Genomic DNA, 19,195 nt, shown 5'->3' on the forward strand with positions numbered 1-19,195 from the left:
CTGAGGTTTTGTAATAAACTTGTAATTCATTTACTATCCTTTAATCCCAGTCAATCCTCCATCAACCTGACAGTGGGTGAAGAAACAGACATGGAACTTTCCAATCCCAATTTACAGCTCAGTGTCAAATTTCACACCAGCAATGCAAGGATTATTTCACCAGTTTGAAAGTCACATTAGGTCCCACCATCATGCCTGTGTTGTCCACTCTATCACTAAATATAATTACAGATTGAAAAACTATAGGCAGTGTACAGGATATTAGCATGGTTATAAACACAGGAGGAAGATAAGGTGAGTCAAATTGTGGCAATCAATGTATAAATTCATGTTTTTTTAAAATATTTGGGAAAACTAATGTGTGCACTTAAGAAAATAGGAGCAGGAGTAGGACTTAAACCTGCCCTGCTATTCAATATGGTCGTGGTTGATCTGCCCCAGGTCTCATCTCCTCTTCTGACCCTGTTCCCCAGTTTCCCATAGCCTTTAATTCTCTGATCTTTCAAAAGTGTATCTACTTCCAATAGAGGCATTTAAGAGGTTCTTATATAGGCACATGAATCTGCAGAGAATGCAGGGAAATGGATGTTGTGTAGGCAGAAAGAATTAGTTTAGTTAGGCGTTTAATTACTAGTTTAATTGGTTTGGCACAACATTGTGGGCTGAAGAGCCTGTTCCAGTGCTGTACTGTTCTATGTTCCTCTTTAAATACCTCCAGTGATCTAACCTCCACAAACCGTGGGGGTAGAAAAATCCAGAGATTTCCACCCTCCATGAGAAGTTCCTATGCACTACAGTTTTAAATGAGCATTTGGTTCAGTTCAGGATGTTTAGTGATAACTACATGTATTCCAATATTCTTTTTTATTGCAGATATTTCTTTCTAACCTGATCAATGAAGACACCTTTGAAATTAGTAGAGTGGCTTTCCTGATGCTCACACAGGTGTTTCCTTGGATTTTCTTTCCAGATGTTAATGAATGTGCCATGGAAGATGACATATGCGAACACATCTGCCAGAACACAGAAGGATCCTTCCAGTGCCTCTGCAACATTGGGTACAAGCTGGAGGAGGATCGGAAGACCTGCATCCGTATGTTTCTACCTCATGTCGACAGCTACACAAATTGGGTTTGACATTTTCAGAACTACACACCTTCCACCTTACAAAGTTAGGGTCATCTCATTTGGTGTTGGGGTTGGGGGTGGGGGGGGATTGTATGTAGTAATAATTTTAAAAATAGTGAAGTTAGGATACATGCAGAACAATGATGTCATCTGTCTAAGCCCAGTGTGGCCATGTGAAAATGACGAAACAACGTTGTTGCTAAATTTCAACAAAAATTTGCAAAAAATGTCTAATAGTGCTTCAGAGCAGCATTTTCAGACAGAATTCAATACAGGCCATATATCAAGATATTAAGTTGAAAGGAGCATGTGAAGAGAGGAGGGAGGTAGAACAGCCAAGAGGTTTAGGAGTTGAATTGCAGAACTTAGGATCTCGGCAACTGAAAGCACAGCCATTAAAGGTAGACCAATTACACAAGAGGCCAAAATATAGGGAATGCAGAGTTTTCAATCCTGATGTTCTCCCTGGGTCCTGAGTTTCAGTTTGAGACCAAGAGGTTCTGAAAAGACATGTGGCAAGGATATTCAGAAGAGGCAGGATAGCTGGTGTGGGAAATGGGAAAGTGCCACATTGTTACAACTGGAGGAGTTTGTAGTACTGAAGTAAGGGGAGGCTAACATGCTAGAACCTGCCTGACACACAGATGACGGCTTGACTGACAAGAGGCCAGCTCAAAAAATGACTATAACTTCACCAGGGAAATGAATGCAAACCTGGGAAAAATGGGGCTTAGGATAACTTACCCAATGGGTTTTCGATGCAGTTATGGTAGCAGATTGGAGAACACCTCAGTCCCCTGCAAATTTTGTCCTATTGGCTCTTCCAGAGTCTGAAATTTCTGTAGCAAAAAACAAACTACTGGAGGAACCCAGCAGATCCGGCAGTATCTGTAGAGTGAAATGGACAGTCAATGTTTCGGGTCAAGATCCTTCATCTGGACCAGTATGTTTTTTTGCTCCATATTCCAGCATCTGCAGTCTCTTGCATCTCTGAAATTTGTGTGCTGAGTTGCTGACCTGTGGACTTAGGTTTTAACTGAATCAACAGGGCAGTACTATGGACAGCAGCTTGCCAGCAGATAGGCATTGGGTGGGACAGACACCAAGATGAATTCTTTGAAGTTAGTACACTAAAGATGTTCTGAAGACATTTGTGTGCAAAGTCAGCAAATCCAGGATATGGTAGTATGGTAATGCAAGAACCCCCAAATGGCTTTATGGACAGTGCGGGGGAGGGGCAAGACATCTAAACTGCATCAATAATCCCTTTTATTTGGAAATGTTTATTATTTCAATAGTAAAATGTGGGCTGGCCCTCATTTACAAACTTAACTGTGCCAACCTACAGATTGCCTTGGCATGGTGGTGGCAGCTTTGCCCCTGAATCAGAAGATTGTGGGTTAAAGCCCTTCTCCAAAACATTGAGCACATCATCTCAGCTGGTTTTCCCAATGCAATACTGAAGGAACACTGCACTGTCGGAGATGCAGTGCTTGGATGACGCATTACATTGAGACCTTGTCTGCCTTCTTGAGTGGAAGTGACTGACCCTGTGATGATACTTAAAGAAAAGCAGGGACTTTTCCTTGTGTTGATCGGAAATTATCATTCATTTGGGATTGTTTGTGGGATCTTGCTGTTCACAAATTGTCCACTGATTTTCCTAATTTAGCAGACAGTACAATTCAAAAAGTGATTGGTGCTTTGGAGAGCTGTGTGGATATGAAAAGTGCTTTTTTTATTTCAAATTATTTCTTTTCTTTCAATTGCCTCCAAGTCTAGCTAATGCCTGTCCACACCGTTCCCCATTCAGAGGCCATACTGGTGGTAGGAGACCACATTGCATTCAGCTCTATTAGTTAAGCAACCTCTTCCTCAGCATAACTTTTATTAAGCAAGAGCTCAACCTATTATTTCCATATGTAATCCCTGTGGGATGTTTCTCTTTCTTATTACCCAAGATTCTATTAACCTTGCAGCTCTCATCAGTTTTTAGCTCTATACCTCTGTTGTGATGGGTATGTTTTTTCCCTCTCTCTCGACATGAGTTGTTTTTGGCCAGAGCACTGTACTGGAGACCACAGTGCTGTCGCCAGCACAGCTTCTCCTGTTCCACTCTGTACTCCCTGTTCTGTCATTTCAGACCCTGACAAGTATTAATGAAATCAAGGTTTTTTTTGCTTGACTGAAGTGGCCCATCTTAAGGCAAAACCTTTGCCAAAGCAAAGCTGCCGAATAAGCAATACTCACGGAAATAATAATCGGCCCAGCTGCTTCTCATGACAACCCTTCAGCAGTTTGTTACAATTAGGCATTTGTAGAACTCCAAGAGTTTAGGAAGCTGAAGTCTATTATGATTCAAGTATTCAAGGCATGCTTTTAAGGACAACGGAGAGAGAATGAATGTTTAACAGCAATTGAAAAGCAGCAATACATTTCCAGGGGACTGTACGGCAAATGACTTGAAGATGTGTTTGTCGTTCTGGTGGGTCTGTCTCTGCTTATACTTAAAGGAACTTCCAACACACCAAACTGACCAAAAATAACACTGTTCACGTGCCCTGCATAGCGTTTATTTGTCAAGGATTGATACTGGGAGATAGCCAAACCTCTTATGGGACAGAAGCAGAACTTAAAAAACATTTTCATTCAGAGTGGAAACCCTTAAAAATCAGCTGAGTAGGTTAATTACTTGCAGTGTAACGTGGCAACAACGTGTTTGAGTCTTGGTCTATTTCAGCCTCTCGGATTTGGGGGTGCACACGAGTTGCATGCCTTTGTGTTCATTGAAGCTTGAGGTTGATAGAGATGCTTCAGCTGTTTTGAAATATCACTTTTTGATCTGGATGCTGGTTTCTGGCCCAGAGACCCTGACGGGCAAGTGGTGACCCCATAAAGGGAAAGCATTGACTGGTGACCTCTTCCTCCGACTGCCCCTGTCATTTAGCTGTTGAGCGATTCAGTCTTAGCAAAGGCCTTCACAAGGCTATTTTGTATAATTTTAGGGGTGCTTTGGCCCTTTTAAAATACCCTGCTGGACTTGCTTCTCACTTGTATTCTCCATTATTAGATTAGTATACTCTTGACGATGTAAGCGTGGTGATCCTTGACCTGAGGTAACAGCTCAAATCCAGCCATGATTTGGGATTGAAGGGTTACCAGAGGGAGTGACACCCCGCCAGAACTTTGTACCAAGGAGGCAATACACTGCACAAAGTTTTTTTGAAAGGGAAATCTGACTGAGGTGAAAAGAGGTCTTGAGGGATGGAACTGATAATGCAATAGTCTTGATGAGGAGACTTGCATTCAAACTCTGAGGGGGAAAGATGAACAGACACCTTAGATTTAACTAGTTTATATAGTGGTGGATCAATATTTGGAAGAGGAAAGATGCTGAAGGAGAATAGTGACAACACATTCAAGAAGGGACCATCTCAATGTTTGCTGCAACAAGTGTTTTGGTTATGAGAGCAGTGCATAGGATTCTTATAACTTTGGGTCTGAGATTGACTGCAATGGCTCTTGCCATGTGTAAAGAATTAACCATTGCTGCTGGAGGAAGTGGTAGAAGCAAATGTGATAGGAATGTTTAAGAGGTGTTTAGTCAAACACATAAACAGGTAGGAAATAGAGGGATATGGACCATGTGCAAGCTAATAGGATTAGTTTAGATTGGCATCGTGGTTGGCATGAACATGGTGGGCCAAAAGGCCTGTTCCTGTGCTGTACTGTTCTATGAGATGCCTATAACATTGTAGTTTTCTTTGGCAACATTAAGTTGAAGTGAACAGGATTCAAACAAAATTAATTTCAAGCCAAATAAAAGCTCTGATTTCATGCCAACTGTGATTGACAAGGTGTCTTTTAAATAAACCTCTCTGTTGTATACAACTATTCCTCAATTTACAAAAAGGATGCATTCCTGGAAAATGTTTCACTAAGAGAAATTTCTTGAATTGAAAAGGCTGAATGCAATGCACTGTGGGCATTTTGATAAAGGGTATTTCTATGTGGGACACGATTTGTTACAGCAACAAATAGATTTGTAAATACCATTAGAGTGAAAATTAATAACTTGAGGAATCAAACTGCAATTTCTTCCCTTTCTGTTCCAGCCCTAGATGACCCAGTAGAGGCTCTGAATGGCCGGCCTAGTTATGGAAGGCTCTTTCCTGAGGTGACTTTCTACCATGGAGAGGAACTGACCCAATTATTCGACGATGAGGAGGACGATGCTGGGGAAGGAGAAGCACGGGGAGAATTCACCTTGTCACAGAGCTTTGGTAAGAGCATCATCAGGGAGGTGAATTCTTTGTGACCTTATCTCTCAACTCTCACTTCTCTAAGAGGATGGGCATGAGGGTGGGTCACTTTACTTTTCTGAAACAGTGTAAATTGCTTAATTAGATTCCCCACTAAGCAGAACTTGCACACATAACATATGCTGATTGTGTTACTGTATGCTCCGTTCTGTCCATGTGTTAATAAATCATAAGCAATTGCCAACTGGAAGGCTTGGAAAAAGGAATTGAAATGGGATTAAAGAGATATAAATGAAGTGATTTTGCTGAGACAGATACCAAATGATTAGTTTTAGAGGGATACTCTGATGGGTATTGACAGGTCATATTCATGGAGCAATACAGTGTGAAGACAGGCCCTTCGGCCCAACCGGTCCATGCTGACCGCGGTGCCCACCGAGCTAGTCCCAATTTCCTGCCTTCGGTCCATATCTCTCCAAGCCCTGCCCCTCCATGTACCTATCAAATTGCCTCTTAAAGCATACTACTGTACCTGCCTCAACCACTTCCTCTGGCAGCTCATTCCATATACTCACCATCCTCTGCATGAAAAACTTGCCCCTCAGGTCCCTATTATATCTTTCCCCTCTCACCCTAAACCTATGCCCCTTGGTTTTGGACTCCCCGTCACTGGGGAAAAGAATGTTACCATCCACCTTATCTATGCCTCTCATAATTTTAACACTTGTATAAGGTCGTCCCTCATTCTTCTACCTTCAAAGGAATAAAGACCCAGCCTGGCCAACCTCTCCCTATAATTCAGGCCCTCTAGTCCTGGCAACATCCTCGTAAATCTTTTCTGCACTCTTTCCAGTTGAACCATGTCTTTCCTATAGCAGGGTGACCAAAACTATACAGTATGCAGTACTCCAAATGCAGCCTTACCAACGACTTATACAACTGCAACATAATGTCCCAACCCCTGTACTCAGTGCCCTGACTGATGAAGACCAGAGTGCTAAACCCCTTTTACACCACCCTGTCTACCTGTGATGCTGTTTTCAGCAAACTATGCACTTGTACTCCTAGGTCCCTCTGTTCCATTAAACCCCCTAGTGCCCTACCATTCATAGTATAAGTTCTACTCTGGTTTGACTTTCCAAAATGCATCACCTCACACTTATCTGTATTGAAGCCATTTGCCACTCCTCGGCCCACCTCCCTAACTGATCAAGATCCCCCTGTAATCTATGACAACCTTATTCACTGTCAACAATACCTTCTGATAAAGGTAGAGAGCCATGGTCACGCAGTGATTCTGTGGAGATAGAGAGATGATTCTGGAGAAGTCCCGAAGGGATTGGAAGGTTGCAATGGTTTTGCAGATGTAGATAGACGTACAGAGCTCAATGATTTGGAAGAGGTGGGATGGGGTTCTCTATTAGAGTTGATTGTATAACTATCTGGATTTTGTTTGCAGTGTGCTGGGATGGTACCTTTGGGAATGACTGCAGCTTGACCTGTGAGGACTGTAGGAATGGTGGCACTTGCAATGAAGCTCAAGATGGATGCATTTGCCCAGAGGGATGGACTGGGATTGTGTGTAACCAGAGTAAGTAGTTCTCAGGCTCTCACGTGCTAGATGACTTTGGCTTGAAGCATGTGTTAGAGCGCTGGAGCTGGACATGTACAGTGCCGCTCTCTTGGAGAAACTTTGGGTTCAGCATATCCTTAACTGCGAGCTTCAGCTTGTTGTGGCACAGTGCTGTCAGAGGTGGATTTACAATTGGAATTTCCTGGATGATGAGCTCACCTCTTGTCATGGAAGCAGAAGAAAGCCACTCTTCCATAGGGAAAACCCTGGGTTTGGTCAACCCCACCACCACTTAGATTTCGAGGCAGTCAGTTCAAAGGAGTGACTGAGGACCAAAATCAGTGGTGGGACCACACCATGAAAAACTTGTCTTCTAAAAGTGCTTTCCTCCTATGTTTTTTGCATCCTCTCCAGAAGACACAAACTCCTCTTGGGATGCCAGCTGCCCTCCAAGTTTTTACCTAAGGTGGGAGCCCTGGTCTGACAAGTTAGAGGACCCTGGAGTGGATCATAGACAAAGCTATGTTCTTGTTTGACAGTCAACTGAATGCAGTTTCCCACAAGCATCACTAGTTTTTAATGAGCAGTGGGGTCCCTGACTGATTATTCCCTCCCTGTCCTTTGTTTTCACCTTTTATAGCATCTTTTGAACACGTGGACAAATAATCAGAGATGGTGATCAATGGTTAACTCAACATTCTAAGGACCCTTCACGTCAATTGTCACATTACTTCTTGCCAGCACTAATGTTAGTTTTAGCTGTACCACAAACTTTCTTCATTTGTTCTCTTGTTCCTTTCGCTGTTTTCTGGAAACCTTCTCCCTCTCCAACAGACCATTGCCTTGCTGGCCTGTGTTTTGGTTCATTCTTCTTAGCATAATCCAAGGAATCGTAGACCATGGCAAATCCAGTTGTTTTGCCACGATCAAACCGTGTTCTGAACTCAGAAACGAACACAACACCTAGTGTTGTTTTGCACATTTTTGTCATCTTTTCCTTGATTTCTGTTTTGGGATCCATAGGTTTGCCATGGTGGAGGACATCAACAGCCATTTGCTTGTGTTGAAGCAAGCAGTTTGTTATGAACTATCCTGACTTCATGGGCTCTGAGGTGATTTACAGCAGCCCTGAGACTGTGAGACCAGCTAACTCTCAGCACATCCGAAGATTAGACTTTGAATCCTCCATGTCTGGTAGCTCTAGAACTCAGTATAGTAAGGGTGATTTAAAATAAAGCTAAAACATTTAATTAAATAAAAGGCCTGCACTGCTTTGAAAAGTTAAATTGAACAGCAGTCGGTTTGAACAGTCAAGGGGAGGAATGCTGTTTACAAGGGGCTCAGCAAGTGATTACTTTGCTGTGGCGATGTTGGATGTCTGGGAGAATTTACTTCGCCACAAACTCACGACAGGAACATTCCAAAAATGATTGCTGCATAGTAAATGCTATTTAACTGAAAGAACAACAATTTAGCCACTATCATGGGGTGTAGGAACCATTCATGGAGACAGGAAATACTGATCTGCTGTTATTTGTGGAGATATGTGAATTGTTAGATGAAAAAAGCAATTACATCTATTGGTGGATTTCTAGGTATTAAGGGAATCAAGTTAGGGCAGGAAAGTGGAGCATAGATATAAGATCAGCTATGATCTTATAGAATGATGGGGCTGAATGGCCTACTCCTTTGTTTATTTCTTATGTTTTCATGTACAGTCATGGTCGTGTGATGCAACAATGATGGTGTTGTTAACTAATTAGAGAAATTGGTCTCTATTAGTTAGCCCAAAGTCTCCTTAGCATGCTGCTAGGTTGCACAGATTTTCTGGTTGTGGGAAGAGATGGGGAATAAATAGGAGAGAGGGCACTTGTCCTCCTGCATTGAGCCAGAGAATATTGTACTCTGAAACATTGCTCTGTCCTATTTTGCTGCTTTGCATTTGTGTATCTGAGTAGGTCTTGAACTAAATCATGCTCTAAAGGTGAGACTTTAATCTGTCAGACACATCTTCCTCTTCCCTCCCTTTTCGTAATTCCTTGCATCACTTTCCCATGCAACTGCAGGAGGTGCAACGTCTGCCCTTTTACCTCTTCTCTTCTAACTCTCCAGGGACGCAATTAGTCCTTCCAAGGAACCAGCATTCACATGCACTTCTTCCAGTTTAGTTCATTGTATTCAGTGCTTACAATGTGGTCTCTTCTACATTAGAGAAACGAAAGCAAATGCAGATTGGGTGACTGCTCTGCAGAACACCTCCTTTCAGTCCACAAGGGCAACCCTGACCAGTCACTTGAATTCTCCATCCTCTCCCACCTAGACCTTCATGTCTTCAGCCTCCTACATTTACTTATTGCAACACAGAAGGAACACTCGGCCCATCAGGTCAATGCTGACTCCCAGCAGAATAACCCCATAAGTCCCATTCCTTCTCTCCTTATTTCCCTCTAACTCATTCTCTCTCATATACCTACCAAGTCTCCTTTGATTCTCTTTGCCACTTACTGGCATTCAGTTGTAATTTACAGTTGCCAATTAATTTTATCAATGTTAACAATTAACCAGCGCTTCAACGATACCCATCGTAAGGTTGAGCTTTTTTTCTCTCCACAGATGTTGCTGGACATTACACTTTCAATTTGTTCCTTTGTTGCTTTTCTCTTCTGTCTTTAACAGCTGGTATATAAAGTAATGGTTAACCCATCAGCTTTGGTCTTCACCCTATCCATTCCCTCTGTTCCCTCCACCCCTTCCCTTCTCTACAGCTTGAAACACCCTTGTTTTTTCTCAATGTTCCAATTGTCATGAAGGGTCCTTGACCTGAAACATTGACCCTTTTCTTTTCCATTGGATGCCGCCTGGCCCACTGAATGCATCCATCATTTTCTGTTTTCATCATTGACGACACTTGAGATATATTTGATTGGGTGTAAAACCCACTGTGATATTCTGAGGCCCTGAAGAGTGCAGCATAAATGGGAATTTTTCCATTGTTTCTTTGATGTCAAAGCAGCACACTCCTCGTAGTGAACTGATTCTCCCATTGCAGACTGTTCAGTTAAGTCCTAGAGAAGAGCTTCAACACATTGCCTTCAGAGAGCAGAGTGTTAGAAACTAGGCCAAACTGAAGCTACAGTGCACAGAATATTTTTAGCATTTCTTTGTCACACTTACTGTTGTCAGTGCTGGGCGATAAAATGCTAGCCATGCCAATAGTGCCTGTCTCCTAAGAATGATAACAGTGTTATTTCCAGCCTTTCTGTTCAGTCCAGCTGTGCACATTGTGTTTGCTGAGTAACCGCCTACTTCTATCACTTTGCCTTCCCTTTTGCTTTGCAGCTTGTCCAGAGGGAACATTCGGGAAAAATTGCAGCTTCCTGTGCAAGTGTAAGAACGGTGCGACATGTGAGCCGCTGACGGGGAAGTGCCGCTGCCCTCCAGGGGTCAGTGGTGAGATGTGCGAGGATGGTAAGTTGTTGCGAGTATGTCATCCCCTGATGATCATCACATAGGCAGAATTAACACAACCTCTTCTAACTGAGAGCTGCTGAGGTCCTTTAGAAACTCCATGGAGCTGGGCTAAGGGTTGTGCACTCAGGGTAGGCATATTTCTCGAGGTTCCTTCACAAGGCTCCCTGCTACAAATTGTCTACTCTCTGCATGTGAGCTTTTGAGTGCACACACATTTGTCAGTGTGCACTTGTATGTGTTTTTAATTCGTTCACTCAATGTGATCATTGTTTTAAGGGTCAATCACATGACTCTAAGACTGGGCAAGGACACCAGATTTCCTTTCCTAAATGGCACTGGTGAACCAACTGGCCACAAAGCAATAGTTATCCTTATTAGTTACAAGCTTTTTTTAATTCTAGAGTTCATTTAATTAATGAATTTAAGCTCCCAATCTGCTATATTGGGATTTGAACACCTGTCTTTGCATTATTCCAGGCTTTTGGATTGCTTGTCCAGTAACTTAACTACCTTGCTACTGTATCCATGCAGTATGTGTGCCAGAACACTTGTGTGTGTGAGTTTGGGTGTTTCAGTGTATGTTTGTCTTTATGCATAAGTCTGTGTGTTTAGGTATATGTGTTAACAATAATTTCCATTCATATAGGAACTTTAACATAGCAAAATGTCCCAAGGTACTTCACAGAAACATTACCACAAAACATTTGAAAGAATAATGGGTGATTGAATTATTTTCAAGATATTGGTTGGGAATGCCCACCTGCCATTTGCCAGGTGCAAGTCTCAGAGTTACAGCTGCACAGGTACCACTCACCAAACCCCCACTGACCCATCAAACTCACAATGGAGGTTGGTGGTGAGGCCAACTGGCAGGTAGGTCCCCCATTGTGCTGGTCTTATTGGTGAACATGGCAGGCCATGTGACTGGCCCTCATGGGTTGATAATGCCAATGTTAAGAGCCTCTCTCCAAAACAGGAACAACTTCTCAAATTCAGGAATGTCGTTATTATTGAATGCCATCATTTATTCTTCATAAATCAATTTGTACTCCCTGAACACAGCTGAGAATGGAGTGACATGTTTGCCCCACGCATAATCAGGTCACTCTGTCACATGCTGGATAGCCAAGGCCAAACTGGTTTCTGCTTCAGCAGGCAGAGAAAAAGAAAAATACTCAATTGAAAGTAGGATTGCTTTTAATGCTGGGAATATTTTAACCAAAACCATGGACTCTAAAAGGGAATGGTTCTAGATGAAAGGTGATTAGTAGGGCCCAACCCTACTTATGGATTCCACAATATTAAGTACTCAATCTTTTGCCTTGGGCCATCAGTGCCGAGGGTTGTCCTGCTCAATCCTTCCTGCACTAACTCTCACTGCTCTGGATGCTCAGTCTGGAGAGGAGAGACAGACAGAGGTAGTGGCGAGAGGTGGGAGTGGATGGGGTCCAGGTGCAGGTCTGAGAATGAGATATCATTGGGCGTGCTCGATTCTCTGCAGAGATTTGCGGAGTAAACCTACCCCACCAGTGGAACCAGCTCTCAAGGTTGAGCTTGTCAGTTTATAATTGAATGCTTGCTCATCCCCATTACTTGCTCACTTCCCCACAAGAAGGGTCTGCACTGCCCCCTCTGCACACTTTCACTTCTTGGATCTTCTCTACGTGGTCGATCTGGAGTATGTTGAACTTCCCAGAATTAAAGCTAGTTGACATTGGGACTGACCACCTTTTCCTTTAGGCTGCCCCAAGGGATTTTATGGAAAAGCCTGCAACAAGAAATGCAACTGTGCCAACAATGGACGCTGCCATCGAATCTATGGTGCCTGTCTCTGTGATCCTGGGCTTTACGGCCGCTTCTGCCATCTACGTAAGTTGAGAGAGTTTTGTTCCTGCTTTTAGAAATTGCAGGCTGCAAGAGTGCAATGAGGCTGCCTAGTCCCAAGACCATGGCTGACCTATCTTTACCCACTCCCTAGCGTGTGCACAAACCCAATTACACAGATGTGCTCACACCTGCTCAAACATACCGTCACAAACATGCACACAAATAAGCACAAGCAAGTAGGCAGCAACCTAAATTACCATGCCATCCCTGGCCCAACCACCACCGCTGGGTATCATATGGGGTAGGGCAGCTGGTTAGTTTGCAACGGAATGGGAACAGTGTCGATCTTCAAGGCCTTGTCGATGACAACGATGACAAATCATGCCCCTTATATTGAATGATGCCCAATAATAATTGGGAAACCTGTGCTCTTTGCAAGGTATTTATGCCAACGCTCTGTCGTGGCCAGAATTGGATGGCGAGACTGCAAAACCTTGACGTCTTACACCTCATAGTATAATATCAAACAGAGTAAGGGAAGTGTTTGTAACAGCAGAAGGCCTCAGCTTAATTTGCTTATGTCTCACTTCTTTGGCACCTGGTGAGTTTCCATCCTCATAAAATGGGCTGCGGATGAGTGAATATTGGCTGGCCTTGAATCAAAGAATATAATTCTTCCTACGTTTTGCTGAGGGTTGGTTTAGTCAGGTGTATGTGCGTCCCAGCTGCTTTGGCAATGTTACAGAGCATCCAACAACCCACAAGAGACCGCAAATAGAGACTGATGAAGCAATGATATTGGTGAGTTGTGCCTGTTAATACGGTGGTTGAATGATCTCAGGGTATGAGGTTGACGCAATGCATCAGAAGGGCTGATAGAAAGATTTGCTTACCTTCATCAACTCAGAGCACCCCTAAGTGTCTTACAGCCAGTGAATTACTTTATTGACATGATTGTCATCTGGTAAAGTGGCAGCAAATGTAAACAATGCAAGCTGCCACAGACAGCAGTATATTACAGATCCAGTTATCCAATTTAATATTTCAACTGAAAGATGTCACTTCCACCATTGTTGCACTGAGAACATCAACCTAGCTAGTGTCCTCAAGTCCCTGTGGGGGAGACTGGAACCCACAATGTGACAACATTGGTGGGGCAACATTTATTGACCTTTTCTAGTCAATACAAAGTGCATTGGGAGTCAGCCACGTTATGGGCTAGAGTCAATTATTGGCCTGACTTGGCAAGGATAGGAGGCCCCTTCTTTGAAGGATGTCAGAGAATGTGTTGTCTTCTTAACTACAGTCTGACAACTTCTGTGACTATTTTCCAGGTCCATATTTGTTGATTTTGAATTATTCTTTGAGCTGTAACGCTTCTCCCTTTTGCTTTGTGACTTGAATTCACACCTGCTGTAATTGGAGAGACTTGCAATGTTTTAATGCAAAGTATCCACTTTGTACACAGAGTATCCACTTTAACCTTGCTCTTTGTTCTCCCCTTCCCTGCTCCTGCAGCTTGTCCAAAATGGACACATGGGCCTGGCTGCTCGAATCAGTGTCAATGTGAACAGCACAACACGCTGGAATGCAGCCGCAAAGATGGAAGCTGCATCTGCAAGCCCGGCTACCATGGAATCTCTTGTCAAAATGGTGAGTGCCCAACTGCTGGTCAATCCGGTTAAAAGTTTGAAGAGTAATCGATACCCTGGTGAATTAAGGAATATTGTTGCCAGAATGCAAAAAGAATGTGGACAAATATTCCAGAACTCCACCTGCAGATGGGGATAACAGGCAATTTGTTTAGTATTTGATTGATTCAGTAATGAGCTGGTATTGACATGATGGGTTGACTGTTCTCCTGTGCCCACAGTTCTAATACATGAGGTGATAGAGTTTGGATTGATTATTGGGACATACAGTAGATCTTAAACAACATAGCAAATTTTATTGTTCTGTGAAAATGTATTGAATGTTTTGAAAATAATTACAGATTTAAAAATCTGAAATCTGCCCATTGAAAGCTGGGTAAGAACCACCAATTCATGTTCCAAAATGGATAGGACTGGTGGAAAGAGTACAAATGAAAAGGTGGATGGTATTCAGCATTTCAGGCCTCTTCATTGAGGAAACTCCATTAACTCCACAACATTTGATGTCCTTAACTAATAAACATTTATTGAACTCATTGGAGAACTTTAATTGCCCCAGCCTCCACAGCTTTTTGGGAGAGTGAATTTGAGATTTTCCTTCTTTGTCTGTAGAAATGTCCCTGATTTTGCTGGTGTATATTCTATCACTGGTTTTAAAATTATGCCCCTACTCCACCTTATTATTGGATCCCTCTCAGGCAAAATAATTTCTCCATTTCGCCTCAATCAAACTCTCTAACCATCACTATTGAACTTCCTCAGCTTAACGCAAACCAAACCAAGTTAATATCCTTAATAGCTGGTTAGTTAGTGTCTCTATCTTCCCTCATTTATTTTTATAGGTCTATAAAAATTATTGATAAATATTTTAACAAGGCAGAACTTTGTATTAAAGCCTGAAAATGGTAATAGCCCTCATGCAATGTGGCTAATCCTCTTCTTTGAATTGTTTTTGTGAAGCTTGGATGTTAGCCTAGATAATCTAATAAAAGTCATCCAGTTGCTTCAGGAATGGCTGAAAGCTTGAGATCTTCTAGTTACATTGGATGGATTAGCGCTTCATTCCAATTTTTTTCTTTCCTCTTGTCCAAAGCTTGTGATCCTGGTTTTTATGGAGCTGGATGCAAAAGTAAATGTAGCTGTTCAGCAGGTATTTCTTGTGACCATGCAACTGGCGAATGCAAGATGCTGTGTCCGAAGGGATATCACGGAAAAAACTGTAGTCAAGGTACGTTTTAACGTTCAATTCTGTTTGGAAACTTGAAAACTAAAGATTGATGGTCATAGTGGCATCTTTGAAAAGAAAGATATAGCAGAAGTGGGCTACGCCAGCTCTTCAAGTTATCCAATTAGTGCCACCACATCAGTCTTTCCCACAGCCCTGTACATTTTTCTTTTTAGGTACTCATCCAATTCTCTTTGTGGATCTGTTTTGGACGCCCCTTCAGGCAGTGCATTTCAGAGTCCTGATGAAGGGTTTCAACCCGAAACATCAACAGTTCCTTTCCCCTCCCACAGATGCTGAGTTCCTCCAGCAAATTGTTTGTTGCTGCAATGCATTGCAAACATGCAGTGTAAAGGAATTCCACCTCCTTGGTCCTTTTACCATTAGGAAGGACTAAGAAATAAGTCTCCTTTAACAATAGGAAGACCAAGAGATAAGTCAGGAGGTATTGACTGGAGGATGGTTTTCAAACACATCAAAACTACAGGGTGAAGAAGGAAGTTTTCAAGAGGCTGGAAAGCAATGATTAAGAGTAGGAGATGGTGCACTAAATCTTCATTCCAAGAAGAAGGGTGAAAGATGGAGTTTCTGGGCAGAAAGATTTGTAGCTTAGGAGGGAAAAAAAGATTGCTGTAACTGTTGTCTTGATGGAATTGGAGACACAGAATTTTGCTGTGAAATCATTTTGAACATTCCCAACTTGTTTCCAGTTGAATGAGACAATTGCATAAAACAATCCATAATCCAGCAACCCAGTTTGATCTCTTATCATTTTACTATGGCAGAGGCTACACAAAACACATCCTGAATAAATAATAAAGAATACCAAACCACAATGGTGCTACATATTAAGGGTGATCTTTTGCTAAAGGAAGAGTGAATTTGCATTTATACAGCAGCGTTCACACCCTCGGGATGACCCAAGGTGCTTTACAGCTTTAAAGAGATACTTTTTCCCAGCACCTTCACTCTTGTGGCGTAGGAAATGCAGCAGTTATTTTGCACTCAACAAACTGCCAGCACTGAGATAATGGCCAGGTAATCTGTATTAGATGGGAGTTAAACAACAACGGTTGGCCAAGAGCACTAGAGAGAATTCTACAGCCCCTCATCACACTATGCCTTGGGCTCTTTTATATTTACCCAAGAGGGCAGAAAGAGCCTCAGTTTAGCACCTCATCTGAAAAATAGCATAGTTGAAAATCTCCATGTAATGTTTTGCTTGTTAATTACACTTTAAGATTCAGATCTGTGGCTTGCATTGTATTTATCTTCAGACTACAAGCCACGGGCTGCTGAGGAATACAATGCATGATTTTTTTTTACACAAAATATAGTGCACTAGTGAGTGATGCTGCACAATGTACAAATAGTATACTGGCACCTACAGAGATCCTAATTCATTCTCGCAATAACATAACAGCTGCCATCCGCCAGTTTGACTCTGCACTGTGCTCAAGTTACTGGACTCATACCTAGAACTTTATAGCTCAGAGGCAAAGGCTCTGCAACTGATTCATCGTGGCCACTGCTCTTCATAGAGTGCTTTGATAGGGCTTCAGCACTGTGGTCTCACCTCTGATCCATCTGTGTGGTGGGAAATGGTGAACCACTGATTCTCTCCTATCGTGACCAGAAAAATTCTTAATCTTTGTGTTTTGCAGAGAACTTTACTCTGAACCAGCCCATGGCTGACAGTGATCAGAGCTGACAATGGGCACTGATGTCCCAAGTGGTGATAGAACCTTGGAGTCTTTGCATCAACAGTTCAAACTTCATGCAGTACACTTTGTAATAAGAGTGCAATAATCATAGAATCTGTGGCTCTCATTGTGGTAAGATTAAGTGTAAATATGATATAATATTGTTGTTAGGTTCCCCTGGGCTGCATTGTGTACAGACGGAAATAATTTACAGCTGGTCAATTCATTGTATTGACAGCATAATGAGGGAATAGCTCATGAAAAAAATTAACAGGATAATTCAAAGAGACATCACCTTGCCCACAGTCACCCCAATACAGCTATCACTAAGAACTCATCTATTAAAGATCAGTGCTTTTTAGACCGTATCTAGAAATGTCTTAAACACACGAGTTTCTAAGTTGGAATGGTGGTGCTGCTCACCGAAATAATTGGAAGACCTTAAGAGAGGAGAGAGAAATGGACACAGGGCAGGTTCATAGGAAATTAATGCCATCCGTTAGCCAAGAAGGGAAACTCCACTCAATTCCTCATCCTTCGTGGCTAAATCCAAGGAAGATGGAACATTATTTGTACTATACCTTTCATCACTCTAAGTGTTCTCAAAGTGCTTCAAGGCTAACAAAATAATTATTGAAAAGTGGTCACTATTGCAGTGCAGGGCAGAGCAGTGCAGCCACTTTATGCATAGCAAACTCCCACAAACAAGCATATGATAATGATAAGTAATGTTGAGTTGAGGGGTAAGTACTATCCGGGACACAGGGAAGATGTACCCTCCTTTTCTCTGAGTTATGCCATTGAACCTTTCTCCCTCAACTGACAGGGCAGACCAGGCTTTGGTTGAATATCTCATTCAGAAGCCAATGCATCTGAGCATGCAGACCTTGCCTAGCTCTGCACTGGAATGTCAAGTCTAGGATTTGAATTCAGACTTTCTAACTCAGAAGTGCAAGTGCTACCCATTCAGGAATTGCTAAAAGGTGAGGTAAACAGGAAGAAAAAGACAAAGGGTTAGCGGCTTTGTTATTAGATATGGAGGATCTATGACACGTCTATATGAGGGTGAGTGGCCTCTGAGTCACTTGCACATATATGCGATAATATGATCTGTTCCAGCTTTTCTCTGCATGTGAGGGAGCATTGTGATTATGTGACCAGGTTAAGTTCAAGTCCTACCAGAGAAGTCTACAAATTTTAATTGTTTTTTCAAGAAAAAGTCTGAAAGTAAAATATTGATTTGAGTACGAGTGACCATGAGGCTATCAAGTTATCATAATGACTACAACTGATATCTGCTGTTCTTATCTAGTTGAGCCTTCCAATCTCACATCAACTTCATTTGATTCAAAGCAACCTCTGAAATGGCCAAGCAAACTACACACTGTCACTGATAAAGTAACCAGGGACAGGCAATAAACATAACCTAGGCAGTGATGTCCACATTGTGACAGTTAATTTTTAAAAATGTGATACTTAACAGGAAATGTAAGTTCAGTGCTTGTGAACCTAGGGCATGGTCACCACACCTCTCTAGCCCTAATCTGCACACTAAACTGAACCAGAACCCAAACATTTAAAGTGACCAACAGTAAGTAAGTCCATATGGTTGTGCTCCCACAATTTCCTTTCGACTGAACCATGGGCATGCCTGTTTGGACAAACCAATCTATTGGCATTAAAGAGTCAATCCAAATTTGGCAAGGTCCATTTCAGTAGCTGAACCTCACACCTTGCTCCAGACCCCAGACTTTGTGTGAGCAATGCCACAAGAAATCAACCTACATTTAAATTTTTTAAAAAATTTTATTTACAGTGTGGTAACAGGCCCTTCCAGCCCAACGAGTACGCGCCGCCCATTTTAAACCCAAATTAACCTACCTGTACGTCTTTGCAATGTGGGAGGAAACCGGAGCACCCGGAGGAAACCCACACAGACACTGGAGAATGTACAAACTCCTTAAAGACAGTGACAGGAATCGAACCCCGATCGCTGGCGCTGTAATAGCGTCACACTAACCGCTATTTAAAAAATAAAGTCCTTGCATTTAAACTGGGCACAAGGCTACCAAGTCTGCATATTACAATCTGTGTATTTGGTGAGCAGTTGTTTTGCCCTTCACCATCAGAAACATATAAAAATATTGTGAAACAAAGTAATATAAATCATAATTTGCAGCTTTCAGAAACAATCAAGACTTTGTTGTTAATGAAATCTAGTATCATTAGGCACGACAAAATAACTCTCTCTCATCTCAACATTTTATACATCAGTATCAATGCTCCAGATCCTTATCTTAATGTGGGTTTACCAGAAGCACATATGGAAAACACCACATGTTATGGTAAAGGCT

At 42.2% G+C, this 19,195-nt stretch overlaps 1 protein-coding gene and 1 pseudogene across 1 annotated transcript in view; one reads left to right on the forward strand and one right to left on the reverse strand.

Moving 5' to 3' along the window:
- megf6b (multiple EGF-like-domains 6b) overlaps nucleotides 1–19,195 on the forward strand; it is a 326,118-nt gene that overhangs the window by 255,844 nt on the left and 51,079 nt on the right. Inside the window, exons 12-18 of the mRNA XM_052039029.1 lie at nucleotides 971–1,093; nucleotides 5,244–5,411; nucleotides 6,850–6,981; nucleotides 10,303–10,431; nucleotides 12,175–12,303; nucleotides 13,780–13,914; nucleotides 15,007–15,141. Coding sequence (XP_051894989.1) covers nucleotides 971–1,093; nucleotides 5,244–5,411; nucleotides 6,850–6,981; nucleotides 10,303–10,431; nucleotides 12,175–12,303; nucleotides 13,780–13,914; nucleotides 15,007–15,141 — 951 coding nt within the window. The remainder of the gene's footprint in view (nucleotides 1–970; nucleotides 1,094–5,243; nucleotides 5,412–6,849; nucleotides 6,982–10,302; nucleotides 10,432–12,174; nucleotides 12,304–13,779; nucleotides 13,915–15,006; nucleotides 15,142–19,195) is intronic.
- Nucleotides 7,691–8,065, reverse strand: LOC127583263 (40S ribosomal protein S24-like; annotated as a pseudogene).

The sequence above is a fragment of the Pristis pectinata genome, chromosome 26 (genome assembly GCF_009764475.1).
Source record: "Pristis pectinata isolate sPriPec2 chromosome 26, sPriPec2.1.pri, whole genome shotgun sequence".
Lineage (NCBI taxonomy): Eukaryota > Metazoa > Chordata > Chondrichthyes > Rhinopristiformes > Pristidae > Pristis > Pristis pectinata.